Raw genomic sequence first — 24,638 nt, forward strand, 5'->3', positions numbered from 1 at the left:
TAGAGATAGTGTTAGTGAGGGAAAAGTGTTAATAGAATGTAAGAGCATGCCGCACTAAAGGCACCCAGCCCATCCAGTCCAGGAGCACCGCACCCCACACCACCGTATGGGTGCAATTTCACTCTTACCTGCTACAGCGTCTGATTCTACTCGGGTGGGATGGCCAGCATCGGAGCAGGTCACAATTCATGACACTAGCCACCATGTCAAAAATACCCACACTACTGAAGTCAAACACTCATCACTTAAATCAAGGATGGCCGTTTTGGATCAACAACTGAGTTCTTCTAACTATGGTTGCAAGCCGGCGGTGCCGTAGTAGAATAGAAAATATACTTGGCAGAAGCTCAATTATCCATCAGTATTCTGGAGCTGCGGGCAGTGTACAATGTACTATGCCATACAGGTACGGTCAGACGAAGCCACAACGTTGGCTTATATAGACCACTCAGTGGCACTCTGTGCCAAAGCCATGAGGGAGGTATCAAAAATATTGACTTGGACCGAACAACACATCCCAGCATTGTCAGCTGTGTTTATTCCCAGAATCTTCAACTGGGAGGCGGACTTCCTAAGTCACCAAGATGTTCACCCAGGAGAATGGTCCCTCCACCCAGAAGTGTTCCTACTTCTTGTGGAATGCTGGGGTCATCCTGATGTGGACCTGATGGCGTCTCACTATATTCACAAGGTAGCTGATTATGGGTCATGATCCCCAAGCATTATTCAGACTTACTGTAAATACCGTGGCCGTTTCATCTTCCATACATATTCCCTCCAGTTTCCATGCTTCTACGAGTACTTCCTAAACTCAAACATGAAGGTGGAAACCTCCATATTAGTGGCCTCTGCCTGGCCCAGTCTTCATTGGTTTCCCAACCTACATAGTCTGCCATGGCATGGCGCTTGAATCTGCCATCCTGACGCTAAAAGGGTTTTCGGACAGTGTAGTTCAAACTGATTAAGGCCTGAAAACCTGCTTCAGCGAAGATATATACTATAGAGTATGGCATACCTACTTCTCCTGGTGTGCTTCAAGACATTATAACACCACCAAGAATTTCAAGACCACAAGAATACTTTCTCTTCTCCTAAGAGGATTGGAATACGGGTCTAAAATTGGCCTCTTGGGGTTCATATCTCAGCCCTTTTCAATGTGGTTTCAAAGAAACATTGCTTATTTACCTGATATATGTATTTTTGGGTGCGGGTGCACCCTCCAGAAAGGACTAGGTGGCAATTTAACAAGAAATCAGTTATGTACATTTCTAGGGAATTGTATCTAATCCGTGATATTGTACTATTAAAGACATGTATATTTACATAGCACTAAATACATAGCATTATACAGCCATATACATAAATCATTAGACTAACCAATTAGAGCAAGTACATTACTGGAAGTAAGAAATAGGGATATAGTCATTAAGGCCCATTGGTGATAAAACTTTGAGCAGTGAGGATTTGGATTAATCTGCTCAGTTTTATCACCAATGGGTCTTAATGATGATATCCCTATTTCTTGCTTCCAGTATTGTACTTGCACTGAGACTCCGGAGTATGATCTTTTTGAAGTAAAAAACCATTGTGCATTAGTTTTGATAAATGAGGCCATTACAGTATGTGATGTATTAAATAAGATTGAGGAAGAGGTGAGATGAATATGTGTGGGAGGAAGAAAGTGACGAGGAATTTATGGAAAAATGAATGTGCAGTACTATATGGGTAATTATTGCCAGCACCATCAGGGTTTTTTTTTCACCTGCTCACGAATCGTGTATTTTGAAAAACATGCCAAAAATTGGATGATTACAGCGAAGAACATACATAAAGATAGTGATAGATGCTCAATTAGTTCAGTAGCATTTCCCAGGTGCATGAGGGAGGGGTTAATTACTGGGTAAGTAAAACAAGACATTTTTTCCTCAGCACACTGAGCAATGCTAGTAACCAATCTAGAACACTACATGATAATAGAATTCAGAGATATTGGTTACATATACCTGCGCAGGTGTATGCTATGCCCCCAAGCCGCGTCAAGGCTTCTCTGTATATTGGGGGTCCCTAGCGCTATATCTAGGTGCAGGGTGCGGCACCCCAAAAACCATCATAAGCTGGGAAGCCCAGTGCGGCATGCCAGTGATATACTAAGTGTTAATAATTAGTGATAGGAAGCCGAAGCTATATAAAAGGGAGAGATAAATGAATGTAATTAAAATAGGATAGAGATAGTGTTAGTGAGGGAAAAGTGTTAATAGAATGTAAGAGCATGCCGCACTAAAGGCACCCAGCCCATCCAGTCCAGGAGCACCGCACCCCACACCACCGTTACCCTAAATTGGGTCTACGATTAACCAGCAAGGAGCCACATGATAATGGCTCCTTACTTGATATATCCAAACTAAGAGCTACCTACCTTGGAGCAACCCCTGACTACTCCATGTGGCATATCAGGACCCACATCTCCTCCTAATATGGGCTCCCTTCTGCCTCTAACAACATACATACAGATAGTGATAGATGCTCAATTAGTTCAGTAGCATTTCCCAGGTGCATGAGGGAGGGGTTAATTACTGGGTAAGTAAAACAAGACATTTTTTCCTCAGCACACTGAGCAATGCTAGTAACCAATCTAGAACACTACATGATAATAGAATTCAGAGATATTGGTTACATATACCTGCGCAGGTGTATGCTATGCCCCCAAGCCGCGTCAAGGCTTCTCTGTATATTGGGGGTCCCTAGCGCTATATCTAGGTGCAGGGTGCGGCACCCCAAAAACCATCATAAGCTGGGAAGCCCAGTGCGGCATGCCAGTGATATACTAAGTGTTAATAATTAGTGATAGGAAGCCGAAGCTATATAAAAGGGAGAGATAAATGAATGTAATTAAAATAGTATAGAGATAGTGTTAGTGAGGGAAAAGTGTTAATAGAATGTAAGAGCATGCCGCACTAAAGGCACCCAGCCCATCCAGTCCAGGAGCACCGCACCCCACACCACCGTTACCCTATATTGGGTCTACGATTAACCAGCAAGGAGCCACATGATAATGGCTCCTTACTTGATATATCCAAACTAAGAGCTACCTACCTTGGAGCAACCCCTGACTACTCCATGTGGCATATCAGGACCCACATCTCCTCCTAATATGGGCTCCCTTCTGCCTCTAACAACATACATACAGATAGTGATAGATGCTCAATTAGTTCAGTAGCATTTCCCAGGTGCATGAGGGAGGGGTTAATTACTGGGTAAGTAAAACAAGACATTTTTTCCTCAGCACACTGAGCAATGCTAGTAACCAATCTAGAACACTTCATGATAATAGAATTCAGAGATATTGGTTACATATACCTGCGCAGGTGTATGCTATGCCCCCAAGCCGCGTCAAGGCTTCTCTGTATATTGGGGGTCCCTAGCGCTATATCTAGGTGCAGGGTGCGGCACCCCAAAAACCATCATAAGCTGGGAAGCCCAGCGCGGCATGCCAGTGATATACTAAGTGTTAATAATTAGTGATAGGAAGCCGAAGCTATATAAAAGGGAGAGATAAATGAATGTAATTAAAATAGGATAGGGATAGAGATAGTGTTAGTGAGGGAAAAGTGTTAATAGAATGTAAGAGCATGCCGCACTAAAGGCACCCAGCCCATCCAGTCCAGGAGCACCGCACCCCACACCACCGTATGGGTGCAATTTCACTCTTACCTGCTACAGCGTCTTATTCTACTCGGGTGGGATGGCCAGCATCGGAGCAGGTCACAATTCATGACACTAGCCACCATGTCAAAAATACCCACACTACTGAAGTCAAACACTCATCACTTAAATCAAGGATGGCCGTTTTGGATCAACAACTGAGTTCTTCTAACTATGGTTGCAAGCCGGCGGTGCCGTAGTAGAATAGAAAATATACTTGGCAGAAGCTCAATTATCCATCAGTATTCTGGAGCTGCGGGCAGTGTACAATGTACTATGCCATACAGGTACGGTCAGACGAAGCCACAACGTTGGCTTATATAGACCACTCAGTGGCACTCTGTGCCAAAGCCATGAGGGAGGTATCAAAAATATTGACTTGGACCGAACAACACATCCCAGCATTGTCAGCTGTGTTTATTCCCAGAATCTTCAACTGGGAGGCGGACTTCCTAAGTCACCAAGATGTTCACCCAGGAGAATGGTCCCTCCACCCAGAAGTGTTCCTACTTCTTGTGGAATGCTGGGGTCATCCTGATGTGGACCTGATGGCGTCTCACTATATTCACAAGGTAGCTGATTATGGGTCATGATCCCCAAGCATTATTCAGGCTTACTGTAAATACCGTGGCCGTTTCATCTTCCATACATATTCCCTCCAGTTTCCATGCTTCTACGAGTACTTCCTAAACTCAAACATGAAGGTGGAAACCTCCATATTAGTGGCCTCTGCCTGGCCCAGTCTTCATTGGTTTCCCAACCTACATAGTCTGCCATGGCATGGCGCTTGAATCTGCCATCCTGACGCAAAAAGGGTTTTCGGACAGTGTAGTTCAAACTGATTAAGGCCTGAAAACCTGCTTCAGCGAAGATATATACTATAGAGTATGGCATACCTACTTCTCCTGGTGTGCTTCAAGACATATCACCACCAAGAATTTCAAGACCACAAGAATACTTTCTCTTCTCCTAAGAGGATTGGAATACGGGTCTAAAATTGGCCTCTTGGGGTTCATATCTCAGCCCTTTTCAATGTGGTTTCAAAGAAACATTGCTTATTTACCTGATATATGTATTTTTGGGTGCGGGTGCACCCTCCAGAAAGGACTAGGTGGCAATTTAACAAGAAATCAGTTATGTACATTTCTAGGGAATTGTATCTAATCCGTGATATTGTACTATTAAAGACATGTATATTTACATAGCACTAAATACATAGCATTATACAGCCATATACATAAATCATTAGACTAACCAATTAGAGCAAGTACATTACTGGAAGTAAGAAATAGGGATATAGTCATTAAGGCCCATTGGTGATAAAACTTTGAGCAGTGAGGATTTGGATTAATCTGCTCAGTTTTATCACCAATGGGTCTTAATGATGATATCCCTATTTCTTGCTTCTAGTATTGTACTTGCACTGAGACTCCGGAGTATGATCTTTTTGAAGTAAAAAACCATTGTGCATTAGTTTTGATAAATGAGGCCATTACAGTATGTGATGTATTAAATAAGATTGAGGAAGAGGTGAGATGAATATGTGTGGGAGGAAGAAAGTGACGAGGAATTTATGGAAAAATGAATGTGCAGTACTATATGGGTAATTATTGCCAGCACCATCACCTGCTCACGAATCGTGTATTTTGAAAAACATGCCAAAAATTGGATGAATTACAGCGAAGAACAATTGTGGTGAAGGATTTTTCCCCCAAAACATTTATTACCACATTAATGGATTGTGGGTAATTGTATTCCCCAGTAGGGTGAGGATAAGGCGGAGAAATATGAAGCAATTTGAAAGGGCTATAGCAGGCTTGGCCAAACTATGGCCCTCCAGCTGTTGTGAAACTACAAGTCCCGTCATGCCTTGCCACAGTTTTGCTATTATGGAATCCTAAAACTATGGCAAGGCATGCTGGGATGTGTAGTTTCACAACAGCTGGAGGGCCACAGTTTGGCCATGCCTGGGCTATAGGAAATAGGATGATGGAATCTGATTATAAGGGAATTAAAAGAATATACCAAGGAAGATTCTAGAATGGTGCGCAGACTATATAGATGATTTATACCTTTTTTTTTTTTCATACAGAGATTTTGACCCAGTAATTTAAAAGTTTGGTCATCCCAGGAACTTTCTCTGTGTGAAGGGGTCCACCTAGGTAAAAAATGCTAGGGCTTTAACCCTTGTCGCGGCCAAGGTCTAGGACCCAGAAGCTTGTTAAATGCTGGCTGGCCCCGCAGATCCCTGGGTCCAGATGCTGGCCTCGGGAAGTCCTCTCTTGTGTGAAAAGGGGTACTTAGCTGGAGCAGGTGTTCAACCCGTGTTCCAAAAGTTGGGTGAAAGCCCTGGATTTTTTCTGAAAGCAGTACACTAGAGATATTGGGAGAACTGATTGGTGTGTTCTAGAAGAACCCCAAAAGCTGGAAAATACAGTAGAAATCGCATGTATGTGTTTAAAGCTCCACCCAGAGCCGGCCTTAGGCATAGGCAATTGCCTAGGGCATTTGGAATGCCTAGGCATTATGTGTGTCATGTATAAATGCATTAATAATGTGCGACATATGTGTAACAGGCATTATGTGTGTCATGTGTATAAGGACATTAATAATGTGCAACATATGTGTAATGGGCATTGTGTGTCATGTGTATAAGGGCAATAATAATGTGCTACATATGTGTAAGGGGCATTATGTGTGTCATTATGTGTATGAAGGGCATTAATAAAGGTTGGCATAATGTGTAAGGGGCATTATGGTTATAAGGACATTAATAATGTGTGTCATGTTTAAGGGACATTACTGTGTAGTATTATCAGGGGTGCAGAGAGAAAGGGGTAGGGGGTACAAATTACCCAGGCCAAAGTCTGATGGAAGGGCCCAGTGGGGGCCCCAGGCCCTCTCCCCTTAAGTGACAGCAGCAGCTGCAGCTCTTCTCCTCTGCCCAGCACACACTGCTTTGTGCTGGGTTGCAGTGTGGCCATGGAGGTGCTTAAAATACAATATTTTTTTTGAGGGTTTTTTTCTAAGGGTATAATGTGAATAATGTGAGGAGTAATGTATATAAGGTAAAGTGGTACTACTGTGTGATGTAACGTGAATAAGGGACACCATCGCATGATATAATGTGAATAAAGTTGCACTACTGTGTGGCATAATTTGAATTGGGGGTACTATTGTGTGGCCATGCCCCTTCCCAGCAAGAACACACTCCTGTTTAGGCTGCGCACCGAATATGTGCACTGTTTCTATTTAAAATATTGCGGGTAGGAGCACCAAAATGATGACTGCTATGATGAGGGTTGATGGTGCTGGGAAAGGGGAGCAGGGTCAGAGTCGGAACTAGTGGCGGTGCTAGGGGGCACCAGCCAAAATCTTGCCTAGGACGTCATTTAGGCTAGGGCCGGCTCTGGCTCCACCATCTGTAAGAAACGGTTGCAATTAATAGTACAGGTTGAGTATCCCTTATCCAAATATTCCGAAAACCATAGTCTCCAGAAAGTACTGGGGACATGATGTGTAACTGGCACTAAATATGTGCAATATTCAAATTCAGTGCCCGAGATAGTGCACAAACTTTGTTTCATGTTTTAAAACCTTGTTTCTTGCACATATAAAATATATTTGTGTTTGTGTTTATACTACATAAATGCAAGATACCTGATTCAAATATAAAAATCTTCCAAAACACGGAATCAGCCGTTATTTAAAATGCTTCTGGTCCCGAGCATACAGTAAAAATAGTACTCAACCTGTATTGTATTTTGAGATTACAATTGGGCAGTCCATTGGAATGCCCTCCCGCGCACAATTAGACTCTCATCAAGCCTCCAAACTTTCAAACGTTCCCTGAAAACTCACCTCATCAGGCAAGCCTATTAAATTTACTTACCACCCACATAACCCTCAGAGGCACTTAAGGTGCCCATACACGTTACAATTATTGTATACAATATCACATCTCATCGCATCTCGGTTTTGCGATGAGATCTAGTACAAAAAGTATGTGCAGCACATACTTTTTGTACTAGATCTCATCTCCTCTCACCGAGATGAGATGGGATATTGTATACAATAATTCTAACTTGTATGGTCACCTTAATGTATTATATAGTTTCCCTTCTGGACTTGCAACTTGGTGGGACTGCTATGCTATTACTGGTGCCGGTCCTTGTTTTTCCCTCCTATTTCCATATAGATTGTAAGCTTGCAGCAGGGCCCTCCAACCTGTGTCTGTCTGTTTTACCCAGTTTGTTCTTTCAATGTTGTCATCCGTTGTAAAGAGCAACAGAATCTGCTGCACTATGTAAAGGGGCATACACATGTAGAGATCTGTGCTAAGCAATTTTGCTGGTGTCAAGATCTCCCATGGAGAGAACACGCAGAAATTTGTGCTAAGCGATTTTGCTTAAGCAAAAAAAGGCCAGGTAGTTGTTCAGAATGAGAGATTGCGATCAGTATCTCTCATTCTGTACACACTGATTTGCAGTCATTTGCTAAGCAATCTAACTAGATTTTGACTGCATGCACTGACTTAGTTAGTAAGAGATATTTAATCTCTCTGAGCATACACACGGAGAGATCTGTGCTTACTTTCTAAGCAATCTATTCAGATTGCTTAGAAAATAGCACAAATTTGCTCCGTGTGTACGCCCCTTAAGAAACTGTAAATAAATAAAATAAATGTTAAACCATGTTCTGCAGTTTTGTTTTTATTTCTCTGCAAAGTTCCTACCTCTATAGATACTAGATTTGCAGATGTCAAATCTCATCACTTTTCAGAAATCTGTAATATAAGCAGCATAGATAACTACCTAAATGTGAAATCGGATGGAGAGTTCCTTTGATCAGATGCCTTTACAGGAAGTAAAGCGAGCAGAGGGCACATGAGAAGTGACAATAGTCTGGGAAATGACAGCAGTACAGACATGAGTACTTTTTCCAGGATTTGGTGACATTCTGAAATACCGTGGGGTTGTCATTGTTTGGATACAGTGTGCTTGTGGATGTTGCCCAATGCCTTTGCTCTAACGTCAACATTTTTCTTGTTTGTTCTTCTGTTGAAATAGAGTAGGCAGTATATTCACATTATGATTCATGCATATTTCTTTTCATAGCCCTATTTCTGTGGAGAAAAGTCTTATTACAGAGCTCTAATCTCTTGGTATGCCTTTACTCTCCCTTCAGATTTTTCATATTTATTTGTCTGTTTATTTTAATTCCACTCCTTTTCTTTGTAGTATGTTTAGGGTAGCCTGCAGTACCTTAGAACCGTCACTATTTCGTGTATGGACAGAGACTTAATGCTTTCACATCACAGAATGCCACACTCACTTCGGTTAAGGTGCCCATACACTAGTGCAATTTGAGCCTGATTTCACCCGATTCGGATGAATCGGGATGTGAAATAGGCTCAAATCGCATTTGTAGATGTCCCGTGCGCATCGGATCGGAGTTGGACCGGCTGCACATAAGATTTCCTAAATCTTATGTGCAGCCTCCAGGCGGGGGACACTGCGAGGGCAGTGACAGGCAGGGCGAGAGACAGGCAGGGGGAGATGCAGGCAGGGTCAGCAGACGGGTGACGCTGGGGAGCTGCAAGGGGAGAGCCGGGCATGGTAAGCTGACAAATAGGCAGCGGGGGGGGGGGGGGGTGCTGGTGAACCGGCGAGGGAAACTAGTGAGCTGGGTTGGAGGATCAGGGACTCTGCAAGGAAAAAAAAAACAATATTATTATTATCATTTTATTTATAAGGCGCCACAAGTGTTTTGCAGAGCCGTACAATGGAAGAGTACAGAGAGACAAAACTTGGCTCTCAGCCAATTGCTGATTGGCTGAGAGAGTGCTCAGCCAGTCACCGGCTGCCCATTCATTTGTATTGTTTTTTTTTCTTTTCTTTGCATTTGATCCGCATTTTTTAAATTTGAAATTATCTAACAAATATGAGCGATGCTTGACTTTTTTTTGCGGCTATTTTGAACATCTTTCAGATGTCACGCAAATGGATAAGTAAAATTACATTGACTTTAAGGACAAGCATAAAAGCACTAAAATCTTGAAGCCTGATTCTGGTTGGTTTTGCAGAAGCAAACTCCTTCTTTAATGGACAAAACCATGGGCACTGTAGGTGGGGGTTAAAATGATGCTGCCCATACACTTGTGAGATATTGTATACAATCCTTCGATTTCGACCTCATCTGGCCGAGAAATCGAATGATTGTATGCACAAAATGTGTACCATTCGCGTCTCACGGTCTTATGTGCTGCACATAATATTTCTCAAATGGTATATGTGGTCGAATGCTGTTTTGTGCGCATGCCATTTTTCTATATGGCAAAGTGCAATTCTTGAAGAGTTCAGATCACTTCCTGGCCTCCTCTTCTTTTTTTATTTGAACGGTGCATTCAATAAATCGCATGATCAAATGCACTATCAAATGCTGTTTTCATGTGATTTATCGAATGCTGAGCTTCAAGGGAAATCGATCCCGAGATTGCATCGAATGCAATCGCACAAGTGTATGGGCAGCATAAGATTTGGATGAGTTATTTTGTTTCTGTACAGAGTAAATACTGGCTGCCTTATTCTTACACCGCAATTTAGATTTCGGTTTGAACACACCTCACCCAAATGTAACACTCTGCATATGTTACATCTTCCCCACCTGCAGTGCACATGGTTTTTGTCCATTAAAGGAGTTTGCTTTTGCAAAACAACGTGGATCAGGCCCTTTGTTTCCAGTGATTGGGTCTAGTCCAGGGGTGGCCAAACCGGTCCTCGATATCTACCAATGGTCCAGGTTTTCCAGATCACTTAGCTGGTGCACAGCTGTAGTCGTTATTATGTCACGTTTTCAAACCTGCTCCATTCATTCCTAGTATAGATCCACAGGTTGCCTGAAAAACCTGCCTGTACTGTTGGTAGATATTGAGGACAGGTCTGGCCTCCCATGGTCTTGTCCATATACTAGCAGTGGGGTGCACCTTGTCCCATCCATACTTACCGACTTTTGTTCTCTCCTCTCCGGGAGAAGCCCGAAGAGGAGACCAGATACTGCTTGCTGCCAGTAGTGGCGGGACTTGGCTGATGTCAGCAAACCCCACCCCCATGGCACTGAAATGTGGCAATTTGCAGGTCCGCCAATTGGGGGAGGGGCTGAAATGATGCGATTGGCGTCACTTAGCCACGCCCCTTTGCCGTGGACCCGCAAAATCCCGGACTTTGTGCCACGGGTTAAGGGGTTGCAGGGGGAAAGCGGGAGACTTGCCTACCTTCCCGGAGGGCTGGGAGGGTAACACAATTTTAGGGAGCCTCCCGACCATTCCAGAAGGGTAGGCAAGTATGGTCCCATCTACTTTCAGCAATGAAAGCTTTTCTAGGTGCAATTCAACCAATATAAAACAAAAACTTTAAACACACAAGTACCACATGTAATACAGACCTTGTATTGTCCCCTCACTTGTTCTATTACTATAAACCATCCATATAGCTAACTTAAGTATTCATTTAAGCCTGGTATCTTTAAAAGCAGTGGTAATGTGGTATGGACATTGATGGAATATTTTTGCATATTTTTTTCCCTATTATCTGCCAATTATTGAACTTAGTTGCTAGTCACTTTTAAGAGGTGGCAAGGGGGGGAAGACACACCATTGCCCTGCATGGAACTAATTGTGTATAGAGGTTGTGGTTTCTGGGCAGAGAATGGCAGCTGTGTTTCCTTTCCTACATGAGTGCAAGTCCTTTTAAAGACGCTGAAATGGCATGCCAGCGTGAATTCTTTTTATATCCCTTCATAACTGTGCCATTTGTTTGTAAACTCTCACGATCGTGACCCATTCTCCTCCTGTCTTCTCTGCTCTCTCTCTCGTGTGTGTGTGTGTGTCTCTGTAACATGCCTCTTGCTTGTCTTGCTGTAAGCTTTGCTTGTTCTGAACCTTCCCTATTAGGACTTGCATAGAATGTTAGTATTATTGTTTCTTGTGTGTTCTGTATTTGCTGTTTGGACCTTTGCTTTATTGAATGTGCTATGTAATCTACTCAGTGTTCAGTTATGTGGAAATCTGCCTTTCAAGTCTTTTATAATAATAATGGCTGCACACTGTCGCTGATCCGCTTAAACTGAAGTGTGCATGCTGGGATTAAGGTGCAACGTAATCATTAATTCACTTGAACTGGTGATAATGGGGACTTTGAAGGTGGGAGACATCTGGCTTGCTGCAGGTTAGATCAGTTTCCCAAGCACACTGTAAAGGGAGTTTCACATTAGAATATTATGCATTTACTCATACAGGAGCTCGTGATTTTTAAGTGATCGTTATAATCTAAGGCCCATACTGTAACATGAGCCAAGTCCTTTATTTTGTGAAACTATTACAAGAAGTGACTTTGTTATTATCCAATATACCAAAAAGCAGGCCCCAGCGTTTTATCAAGCCCAACAGTATAATGTTGGCTCTGTAATTAATTAGACATTTTTCCGCAGTACACTGGTGAAATACTTTGGATTCCATGCCTTTTCAACCTCTTAAGAAGGCTAATTCCCATCATTATAACATATTATTTACCCCGACTGACCCCCTCAAACCTGATAGGGGCCTGTCTTCCTGTTTACAGGCTTCACATTACATCAGTACAGCTTTTGAAAATGTTCTGAACTCTGTGTGATCCAATATATGTAGCATGTAATGTTTTATAACTTATTTCATTATGAGTACTTATCCCCACATCATAGCTGTATCATGGACCTTCAGACAAGGGACTTGTCCCAAATGTAGTAGTTCAGAGCTTGCTTGCCCCTTATTTCCTTACTTTTGGAGACAGGTTTTTCCCTTTTGCAGTGACTTATTGGACTATCTCCGGCTGTTGGCTGAGTGGGCACCTCTCAGATTGCTGCCTGGTATGAAGCAGCGATAAAGGAGGAGAAGTGCCTAGAACTTTATCACTGGCCAATCAGCTCCTGTCTCTTTTTAAATCCAGCCTGTAACTTAACAGTCAGGAGCTGATTGGCCAGTGATAAAGTACCAGGCACTTTATCACTTCTCCCTTACCACTGCTTCATACATCTGCCGCAGAGTCTGCAGTTGTAAGAAGTGTCCTGCATATATGGATTCAGAAAGAGCATCCCCACCCTGACCTCATGTCATGTCCTGCTAATTTGTTCTATGTATTTTGTGTGGTTTGGCTGGAAATGACCCTACACAAACATGTCTACTGAAAAGCTTGTAGAAATCATGGGATATGGTCGCTATGTCAACAGGGCTTAGGACAACACATGAAATAGGTTGACATAAGCATTGGGTCAACAATAGGAAGGTTGACAAGTTTTTCACTTTTTTACGCATGGGGAACAGATGCGGTACACTGATACGGTGTCTATGTTGACTTAGATCGAAATTTGAGACCAGAAAAAGTGAAAACCTCATGTCAACCTGTTGACTGTCGACCTAATGCTTGTGTCGACCTAAGCCCTGTGGACCTCTCCAGGTCGACCTTCATAGTGTTGACCCAATGACCCATTCCCAAAATCAGGGGAAGTATGTAAAAGCCTGCTATGTGTGGCCATGAGTGCCCATATTTTAAAGTGACCGTTGTTTAAAGAGAGAAAACCAGGAGGTGTTTGCATTATAAGCGATTGCCACTTTAAATATATGGTCCGAAATGTCTGCACACTGCGTGCAAGCTATTAAACAGTGCCCCCTCAGGGAGGGGTATACTGACTCTAAAAGCAGCCTCTGCGCACCTGTTTCTCTTCTCTGATGCCACAGTTGTTGGAGGATGCTCCAATTATCACCTAATCTTCCTTTAGGGACTATGCTTTTGGGGCCGAGTATGCCTTTTCTCCTTTCTATTGTCTTGATGTTTTTGATCCAGTGCAGTTCGTGACTTAACTTTTACATATGGTTTTTAGCCATTTGTTTGTTTTTCCTTTTATGTTTCCATGTGTCCGTATCCTGTTATTACATGCTATTATGTATGTGTGTGTGTGTTCTTTCTTGTTCCACACAGATAGATATATTAATAAGAGCTGCTTTACAGTTTTGATTTAGTGTCTTTCCACGGACATTGTCCGCTAGTAAAATTGGTAGGTTTATAACCATGCAGGAATTTTGCAGCTACAAAAGACACACAGGAGGACTGTTTGGGAGGAGAAATCTGTGCTGCACAGTTTTATGTGAGATTGGCAACAGCCTTGTTGTGTCTGAGGCCCCATAGAATGTGCCTTTGACAGCACTTGACTTTTTATGCCATGGTGGGAAAGTGCTGACTGCTCCTGTCGCTCTGACATGATAGTATTGTTGCATATTTTACAGCTTGCACTTTCATAGCCCACTGTACACGTGCATAAAATATGGATTTAGCCTAGATCTATGTCAGAAATGCACATGATGTGTGAGTTGAGTTGACGTATGTTTAATCAGGGAATTCTCTTTTATCCAGAATGGTATGTGCCCAAATCCTACCATTTATGCACTGGCTTTAAAAACTCACAATAATCTGAACATTGTATTTATAGAAGCACTCAAGACCTAACGTGGAAATGTTCACCCTTCATAACATATGCAAATGCCAGGCATTACAGAATATGTAAATGTATGCGATTGCTGGCGCACTTTGACACCGGGATAAAAAGTGTGAATCCTATTTGAAAATCTATTTGGTCATCTATATTTTATTCTGATTTTGTCTTGTCTTGTATTGTGACACGCTATAATTCATCTGTCTGGTATGCTGCCTTGGCCATGTCAAGGTGAACGTTGTAACTGCCACTGATCCCACAGTTTCTATCTTGTGGAGACTACAGGAAAGTAAAAAGTCTCTCTTCAAGGTTTAGCATTGCCATCATCAAATGACAATGTGACCCCTGGTATCGCATCAGCCTTTTGTTATTTGTCAAATCGTAACAGTACATGATTTAGATATACATTCACTTTTTGTTTATTAGAATCTGAAGGATTGCACTGGTTTCAGTCACTGCTAAGTTTCAGCCTTCATGCTCACAGCCTGCAGAGTTAAAATAGACAGACACAGGCCCTTGGAATGGCAGCCATTCCTCTGCCAAACTCATGTACTGTTTTGTGTTTGCCTTATGGAGCTGTGGATCTTGTCTGTGCTACAAAGTGCATTAGACACAGAAGGTTAATGTTCTGCTGCACAATGCCCCACTTCATTCACCTCTCTGAAGACTCGGCCACTTAGTAAGCTTGATGTTAGGAAAGGAATCCTAGCGCATTGGCAGTAAGTTCCATCTCGTCTCACTGGGCCAGAATGGGATCCGTTACATACTGATGGCATCTGTGCAAACTCGTCAGCAAATGTGTACACTATATAGGTAGACTTAAAGAACAGTTTACTGAATATATGTTTTCCCTGTCCTGGTTGTACCATTAGGATGTGTAGTGCTTCAGCACACCCCTTTTTATATATTGTACTCTTTCTCTGTTTACTAGGTATAGAAACTATTGTCTGCTAATAAAAATTGTGTTTTATATTAGTCTGATCAACATGTTACCATATAGGTTCCATGCATGACTTTTTACTAAGTATGAATAAATGGTATATTTTAATTTATGTCTTTATATTCTAGGCATGGTACTCGGTGTGCGGGAGAAGTGGCAGCAGTGGCAAATAATGGAATTTGTGGTGTTGGAATAGCTTACAATGCCAAGATTGGAGGTAAGAGAAGTGTCTGCACTGTGATCTAAGTTCTCAGACCGAAGTTACATAGTAGGTAAGGCTGAAAAAAGACTTGCGTCCATCTAGTTCAACCTGGTATAGATATCCATTGCTGATTTGGTAGGTTCTGGTATTTTACAGACAAATTATATTTCTTATTTGTACCCATGGATGTTTTTCTCCAGTAAATGTTTGTCCAACTTTGCCTTGAACGCATTTAATGAGCCAGACGTTACCACCTCTCTGGGAAGAGAGTTCCAGAGTTTGACTGTTCTGACCGTAAAGAAATTCTTTCTACTAGCTGAATGAAATCTTTTTTCTTCTAATCTATACTCATGCTCTCGTGTCCTAGATTCCTTTCTAGTAGAAAAGAGGGTGTGTGACAGTTCCTTATATTGGCCCTTGATATACTTGTACATGTTGAGCATGTCCCCCCTTAAACGTCTCTTTTCTAATGTAAATAGTCCCAAATTGCTTAATCTCTCCCCGTAGCTTAAATTCTTCATTCCCCTAATAAGCTTTGTTGCTCGCCTTTGGACTTTTTCTAATTCTATGATGTCCTTTTTATAGTGTGGGGCCCAGAACTGCACTCCGTACTCGAGGTGAGGTCTCACCAATGCTTTATACAGTGGCATAATTACCCTTGAGTTCCTAGTTTCCATTCCCCTCTTAATACATGCCAGAATTTTGTTGGCCTTTTTTGTAGCTACATTACAATGGGCACTCCATCCCAGTTTGCTGTCTATTTGGACTCCTAGATCCTTTTCAAGTATGGAATTACCCAGTTCCTCTCCGCTAAGGTTGTAACTTGCACACTGGTTGTGTCTCCCAAGGTGCATAACCTTACATTTATCTACATTGAACCTCATCTTCCATTTTTTTGCCCACTCATCTAGAATTGCAAGATCATTTTGAAGCATGGTGACATCTTCTGATGATTTGATGACTTTGCTAAGTTTTGTATCGTCCGCAAAGATGGATACATTGCTGAGTAACCCTATCCCAATATCGTTAATAAAAATGTTAAACAAAATGGGCCCCAAAACCGAACCCTGGGGCACTCCACTTAGTACCGGTATCATATCTGATACGGCACCATTCACAACCACTCTTTGTTCTCTATTACATAGCCAATTCCCTACCCATCTGCAGATATTTTCACCCAATCCTAGGTTCTCCATTTTATTAATCAATCTCTTGTGTGGGACAGTATCAAATGCTTTAGCGAAATCTAGGGAAATCACATCTACAGCATTTCCATTATCGAGGTTTTTGCTAACCTCTTCATAGAACCCTAGTAGATTAGTTTGGCATGAACGATTTTTCACAAACCCATGTTGGTTAATACTGAGTAGACGGTGATGATCTAAATATTCCTGGATACCGTCCCTTAAAAATCCTTCAAATAGTTTACCCACAATTGATGTTAAACTAACGGGTCTGTAATTAGCGGGATCTTTCTTTTTTCCTTTTTTGAATATTGGCACTACCTCTGCTATTCTCCAATCTTTTGGTACTATACCTGACGATAGTGACTTGCTAAAGATATAATGTAGGGGGGTAGCTAGTTCATCCCTTAATTCTATTAATACCCTTGGATGAATCCCATCTGGCCCTGGTGATTTATTTGTTTTGAGTTTGCTTAGCCTCAGTATTATTTCCTTCGGCGTGAAATCCACAATGAGATCTGGCTTATTTGTCCCATTTGTGGTAAATGTTCGTTCCACAGTCTGCTCTACCTTAGCAAATACTGATGAGAAGTACTCATTTAACAGTTTTGCTTTTCCCTTGTCCTCAGTAACACTTTTTCCACTAGTATCAGTTAGTGGGCCTATGTTTTCCTTAATTAAACGTTTACTATTTATGTATTTAAAAAACTTCTTTGGGTTGGTTTTGCTTTCAGTGGTTATGCACTCTTCATATAATATTTTAGCTGCTTTGATTACCCCTTTACAAGTTTTGTTTGATTCTTTGTATTTTGCGAACGCCTCCTCATTAAAGTTATTTTTATAGAATTTAAAGGCTCTGGTTTTATTGTTGATAGCTGACCTTACTTCTTTGTCCAACCATGGTGGCTTTTTTTTGTTGAATTTACCTTTAGTTACTTTAGGAATGTATTCAATAGTTAGTGAATCAAGCACCTTTTTTATAGTATCCCACATTTCCTCTGCATTTTTTCCCTCCATAACAGTTTCCCACCCAATTCCTGTTAGGGCTTCCCTGAATAATTCAAAGTTCGCTTTTCTGAAGTTTAGTATTTTTGCAGATCCTTTTTGATGTAATTGCAGGTTTACTTTCTCTTTTCATGAGCTGCCAACATGTGATATTCATTAGTGTGGCCTGGCAAGTGTTCACAAATAATGAAGGTTCATTTTTTCTAATTGTATCTGCTTTGTGTTTTCATTGGTTGCTTTAGTAATGGTTCTTATTTATTATGTGCATGAATAAGAATTAAAAACAAAGTAACGTATAGGGACCTGTCAATTGGTATATAGTAAAACCTGCTCTGGTCAGTCAGAATCCCAGCATATTGGAGGAATGAGACCAAGTTGTTGTTGGAGTCCAGTGTTTGTATTCCCAAAGATTGCCACTGGAGGTGTCCCGTCCTGGGAAGGACTTGTTTGTTTGTGGGGATCCTCTCTAGGAAGCGTTTGCGTTTGTGGGAAGGGTACTCAGTCCTGGGGAGGATTTAAATACAAATGTGGAATCCTCAATAAAGTGCACTTGTGCTTGAATAGTAAAGTGCTCCGGGTGCTGGGAAAAAGAGAGTGTGTCAATGTCCAGATCAGTTGGCAGGTACAGGGCAAAGTAGCCAAGGCAGGTCCCAATGAATCGCCAACGCGTTTCGCTGTTACTTCAAGGACAGCTTTTTCAAGGGGAAAAAAGCTGTCCTTGAAGTAACAGCTAGATCACATTGCTAGATCACATCGAAAATGCCCCTACATCGCTATGTGTGTAGGGGCATGGCGAAAGCAAATGTGCGACAGAAAAAGAGCACAGATCGCTCTGTATGTATAAGTGATCTCATCAGAAAAGGGGCTGAAATAATGCCCCTTTATGAGCAGTATAGATGGAGAACTGTGGTGGCTTGAACGTTGTTACAAAAATAATGATCGATAAAGCAATTAAATACGGCTATAATACTGTATATTGCTACACTAATGCTGATAAGAAAAATAGAGCCTGAAGTTATAGCTACAGTATGCTTACCAGGGACTATAAATAACAATGTTAATACTCCAAAATCAGGCGCTAATTAACGTATTTAAAAACACAATATAAATGTAAATAACTAGCTGCTATATATTCAAAAATATTATAAATTTTCTATGCGGCTTGCAGCTCCCTCTTCAGCCCTGATTTGAAACCTAAAAAATAGCAGGGGAGCGCTTCTGCATAAATAGATATATTCATAATCATTTTTTTATTTTAGCATAAAAAAAACCACACAAAAAAAACCACCTTAAATTGTAAACATATGCCACAAGATAATGCCTCCAGATATAACCCCTCATTGGGGTTATATCTGGAGGCATTATCTTGTAGCATATGTTTGCAATTTCATTTTTTTATGTATGTTTTATGCTAAAATAAAAAATGATTATGAATATATCTATTTATGCAGAAGCGCTCCCCTGCTATTATTGCTATTGTTTACCAAGGACAACACTAGAGCTGGTATTTGCTATTGCCTTCCTATGACCAACTCTGTTGTAGATTACATTTACTTGCATTCTTCCCACAAAATCAGGCGCTCTGATAGAAAGTTTCAGACCAGAACTTTAATGTTATACAGTCTAACTTTCCATAGCTAGTGCATTTGTATCCCCCTGTGACTTTCCTAAACAGATGTTCCCTGACAGTTTAGTTTAGTTGGCCAATACTGGTATAACATGCATGTCCCTGCCCCCTTCATTGGCAATTTCATAAGTAATATATGTTTTAATTTCAAAATGGAAACCGTTGGTCTTCCCTACTTCACCTCTGTGTTTTTTTACATGGATTACACGTCTTTCTCGCACGCTCAGCAGGTAATGCAGGCTGCACTCCCTGTCGTGAAAACATGTACCGCTCCTCGCCCCACCACTCAGTACACCGTGCACGTGTACCGATCGACAGAGCAGAAAGGTTGCCCGCACATTAAAACTACATTGTTCTATAATCTTGTCCTAATGTGAGAGGAGGTGATTCAACTAAAAGACTTGCCAAATGTGAGATGGAAAAAATTTTCTATTATCAAACCTTGGTACCCAATGGGTTAAACAAGGATTTCGAAACCAAATGGTTTTTATAGTTTATTGTCATTTTCTTATTGTTTATTTATCAGTCCTTGTTATCCTGACGTTTACCCTTTATTCCTGAGGTTATTGCCGCACTTGATAAAATACAAGCAAAAAACGGAACTCAGGAGAGGAAAAACATGGCCGCCGTTTGAAACGCAAGTGTCACTTCCTTTGCGTTCCAAATGAAAAAGGAAGTTGAACTTGACACGCAAAATCTACTTCCGGTGGGGTCCGAAACCGGAAGTGAGTCACAGTCAGAAATACGTGATACCGGAAGTGACCTAACGGAAGATAGAAAAGGTTTTGAGCGGCAAAAGCACCAGAGACACTTTAATACACGGACTGGATTCATGTTTTTAGTGTTATGTATGTGTTTTATTTAGACGGCTAGACGATCCATGTCTGGAAATAGGATTCACTTACATTTTATGAGAGATGGTATTTAACCTGTCACCGGGCACCATGCTTTCATACCTTGAGAAAGATACCGCATGGTATCGAAACCGGTCGGATTTTAAACAGAGGGATCGCCAAAGGACTCCAACCCACCGCAGCAGTTCCAGGGACGCCTGTGGCGACTTACATCTTGCGTTTTATGTCTACAATTTCTGTGGACATAAGTCTATGGTGAGAGTCCATTTGCTGTATACCCTGTGGATGTTTTATATGTTTTTTATTAAATTTTACTGCACCATGATGGTTTCCCATCTTATCATTTGAGTACCAAGTGCCTTATGAAGTGGAAGCAGTTGGTTGCAAGGAGTGATCTCCCCCAATTTGCGCAGTTGTCTACATTTCTAGTAGACCCATCATTCTGGTACGGAGTAGGACCAGTACAGTCACATTTCAAATATTTTTAAAAAGGGATTGTTACAGAATTACACTATTTTTGTATTTTCTTTCCTTTTTTTCGGTATTCTCCATCTTGATTGAGGAGAGAAAATTGTTATACATCAAGAGCGCCCAGGGCAACAATCCCATATTCTGTCTGGTATTGTATTGTTCTATAATCGCCTTATCTTTTCAGGTGGTGCGCCATCGCGTTTCAGACAAATTTCGGCACAATTTGCAGCACTCTGATTCTTTCACGTGCCATTGCGCCAAAACTACAAGTGCCACGGAAGTGAGTGATACAGTAGCTCATTCGAAAAGGGTTTAATGCATGCATGTCCAAACTATGGCCCTCCAGCTGTTGTGGAACTATAAGTCCCATCATGCCTTACCACAGTTTTGCTATTAGGGAATGCTAAAACCTATGGCAAGGCATGCCGGGATATGTAGTTTCACAACAGCTGGAGGGCCATAGTTTGGATATGCCTGGTTCAATGCAACAACTTTTGATCTACTCGGAAAATTTTAGAAGCAGCTGCACTTTGAACACCTGAAACAGCGTCATTCCACGAAAGAAGAGCAAGGATCCAAGTCTAAATCTGCCACAAAACCGACAACCACCATTAACTTCGTCAGAGCGGAGCTACAGATATAGGGAGAAGAAAAAATTAAGAGAATCTGATCACCAGAAAAGAAGTTATGGAGCTCCAAATACTAGCGTGCAGAAAGAAAATGGTGCGCACTGCTTCTCTGCAGCCTGGTCCCTTGGGAGGGCCTACAAAATTGGCGAGTATGTCTGATATGTATTTGCGAAATCGAGACAAAGCTGATGAGACCAATTATGACCCAACCTGGGTCACAATGGACCCCCCAACACAGGCCCTTCAATGCTGTTTACTAAAGCAACCAGCAGCGTCGTCGCTCTACACTCTCGCAGACAAACCGTTCCCCAAGCTATTTCTAAACCATTCCTTTGGCCATGTGTGCGGTGTCTGCGATTGCCCAAGCGCTTGCAAAGACAGAATACAGAGCAAATGCGGAGGTTCTGGCATGCGGTACGTGTATGCAATTATTGCGACAAAAGAAATTGCCACCCATGTCCAAGGAGCTCGGCTTCAAGTATGCACCAAAAACTACTCATCTGCCACTGCTCACCGCGGTGGAAGAGCGTCTCATTTGTCCGCATCTTCCGTTTATGCAAAAATAGGCTCTTACTTTGCCCAGGCAAAACGCTTACTATGCTTGGCAATAACATCGATCTCCCATTCATGTGCAATTTGGACATACGAGCTCATCAATATGTATCCTAGTTTAGTTATCACCAGCCAATTGGACATAGGCTAGCTATTTCTGACACACAAATCCTATATTGAACTACAGTATGTGTTTCATTCATTATCTGATACCCTAACAAGACAGACCTGTAATCCATGTTTGGTAGGTGCCACAAACGGCAATCTACCAAGACCCCCCCCCCCCCACCCTTTTTTTTTTTTTCCTCAAGTGGTTTTAGGGGACACACATTTGTCACTGATGTGGAAGGAACAGATTTTAAACTTGCTCCCTGTCCATGTAGTTCTGGGTTTGTTGTTTTATTTTACTTTTGAATGGTTATTCATGTATCCCATTCTAATAAGCATTTTCTGGACTTAATGCCAGGCTTTTTTTTTTTTTTTTGGAGATCCCTATGAATCTTTGCATCATTGTGTTTACTTTACCAAGGAGAATCCTGGTACTGTAGATCCCCACATCTAGTTCAATGGCCTGCACAATATCCTTAATTGTGTGTTGTTTTGAATAATTCTTTATGGAAAATACATACAAACTCTCCATTATGTTGGATTTATAATCTTGATTTCCACTGCTTGTACCATTTAATATTGGCCTCTGCACATCTGATGTATAAATGGATATAGACTATATTATAACCTTTGCAACAGAAATATCCGCTAAATTTAGAGTTACCTGGTTACCCTGGATGGAATTTAAGGAGACTCCACTTTACTCTTCTTATCTTAATTTATAATTCCCATAATATGGTAGTTTGTTATAGGCTGTAAAGGTTCCATCATAACACCCCCCCTTCCCATGTTGTCTCTATCTGCCATCAGCCATACTAACTGTATGCTGCATTGTCTACGGGAACTGCAGGATGCTAGGTTTATGAAATAATTTGGTACTTATGTTAGTTGGGCGCCCAATATAGTAAGTACGCTCATACCCCCACTATCCATGTTGGCATGGAGTTTATTTTATATAGTGTGGCGAGCGGACGCGTAAAACAAGGCAAATAGCTTAGTGAGCTCCCAACTAACATAAGTACCAATAATTTTCCTAGGGGACCTGGACGTTCCACCTGGCCACTGTACATTACACAGCCTGGTTGCCCGAGCTTGTACTGTACTGATGGAGCCACAATGACATTTGCTGAGAAATGAGACCCACGATCGTCTCGGACGCAAGTGCGTCCCATTCTCGATGAATGGCATGGCTCCTTCAGTACTATACTGTATATCAATCCGCCACTGGATTAGTGAAGCATTATCCACCTAGCGGTGGCAATGTGTCATGCATATTGTATGGCATGCCTCTTAATGTCTTTAGCCTTGTTATGTGACGCATGGCTTGTCCAGTTTTGAAGTTTTTGAAAGGTACAATACAACATTCCTCTATAATGTAGTATTTTGTGTCTTTATCCCCACCCTTCTTTTTTATATATTGTAGCAGTCATAATCTCCTCCTATGCACAAATGCCTCTGTTTGATTTTGTGATGGTCATATTCCCTTTTTAATGAGTTTATTGATCACATCTGTCTGTATATTTCTGGCCTTGGGCAATCATTTATTATTCTTTGGAACTGGTTCTGTATTGATGAGCCCAGGATTGTTTTGTCGTTAATCAATATTAATATATTCACTGTAGTTATAAACTAGTTTTTAAGTAAGTGTGTGTGTGTGTGTGTGTGTGTGTGTGTGTGTGTGTGTGTGTGTATATTTATATGTATGCATGCTGTACTGAGGTATGTTTCTGTACCCGTCTTGAAAGACCCCTAGTGGGTCGAAACGTTGACAACTATGCCTTTATATTAAATTAAAAAGCTGAGTACATTTCACTCCAGTGCATAATTTTTTTTTCTGCCGATCTGAATGTGTGGTGATCTTCTGCAATAGTGTATCTTCTTAGCTGAGCACCCCTCTTCTCACTTCCTTAGGATGTGAGTGCGGACTTCTGGGAAGTGTATATATGTATGTATGTGTGTGTATATGTGTATATATATATATATATATATATATATATATATATATATATATATATATATTTATATATATTGTGTGTGTGTATATATTATATGTGTGTGTGTATATATTATATGTATGTGTGTGTATATATATTTATATATATATATATATATATATATATATATATATATATATATATATATATATATTATATTATATTATATATTTTTTTTTAATCTGGGAGTGGCAGCACTCTAACAGGCACGGAATATAAGCCATTGTTTCAGAACCAAGTGAGTCCATGCCCTTTCTATCTGCCATAACAGAATGCAGAACTTTTTTTTATAGACATACCTCCTTTGTTAGGTACTCCCCTCCCCATTCTACCTGAACAGATGAAGGGCTACCAGTCTTAGAAGTACAATGGATGTCCTACACAAAAGACAAGAGGGTTTCTGGCCTTAGTCGGTCATTAATGTGAAGGTTCCCCACCCCATAACTTTATATTGGATCAACTTATATTTTGGATTTGCTGGTCTTATAGAGCTTTACTTTCTAATGCCTCATTTTATATTTGTCCTGTCATTTCTTATATTAAATGGTTCATAAATCTGCCATATTTAACCATTATAACCTTTGTTCTCTTTTTATGTATCTTGCTGATAGGTGTTCGTATGCTGGATGGGGAAGTGACAGATGCGGTAGAAGCAAGATCACTTGGACTCAACCCTAACCACATCCACATCTACAGTGCCAGCTGGGGACCGGAAGACGATGGAAAGACTGTGGATGGTCCGGCCCATCTGGCAGAAGAGGCATTTTTAAGAGGGGTCAGCCAGGTAGGCTGCAAAATCAGGTCTCTTATACAATATAATATACTATGCAGGTGGTCTTTATCTAGTTA

At 41.2% G+C, this 24,638-nt stretch overlaps 1 protein-coding gene across 1 annotated transcript in view; it reads left to right on the forward strand.

Moving 5' to 3' along the window:
* The window catches only part of FURIN (furin, paired basic amino acid cleaving enzyme), a 182,101-nt gene that overhangs the window by 125,394 nt on the left and 32,069 nt on the right, over window positions 1-24,638 (forward strand). Inside the window, exons 7-8 of the mRNA XM_083184108.1 lie at window positions 15,292-15,380; window positions 24,401-24,573. Coding sequence (XP_083040234.1) covers window positions 15,292-15,380; window positions 24,401-24,573 — 262 coding nt within the window. The remainder of the gene's footprint in view (window positions 1-15,291; window positions 15,381-24,400; window positions 24,574-24,638) is intronic.

This window comes from Crinia signifera, chromosome 4 (assembly GCF_055691185.1).
Source record: "Crinia signifera chromosome 4, ASM5569118v1, whole genome shotgun sequence".
Lineage (NCBI taxonomy): Eukaryota > Metazoa > Chordata > Amphibia > Anura > Myobatrachidae > Crinia > Crinia signifera.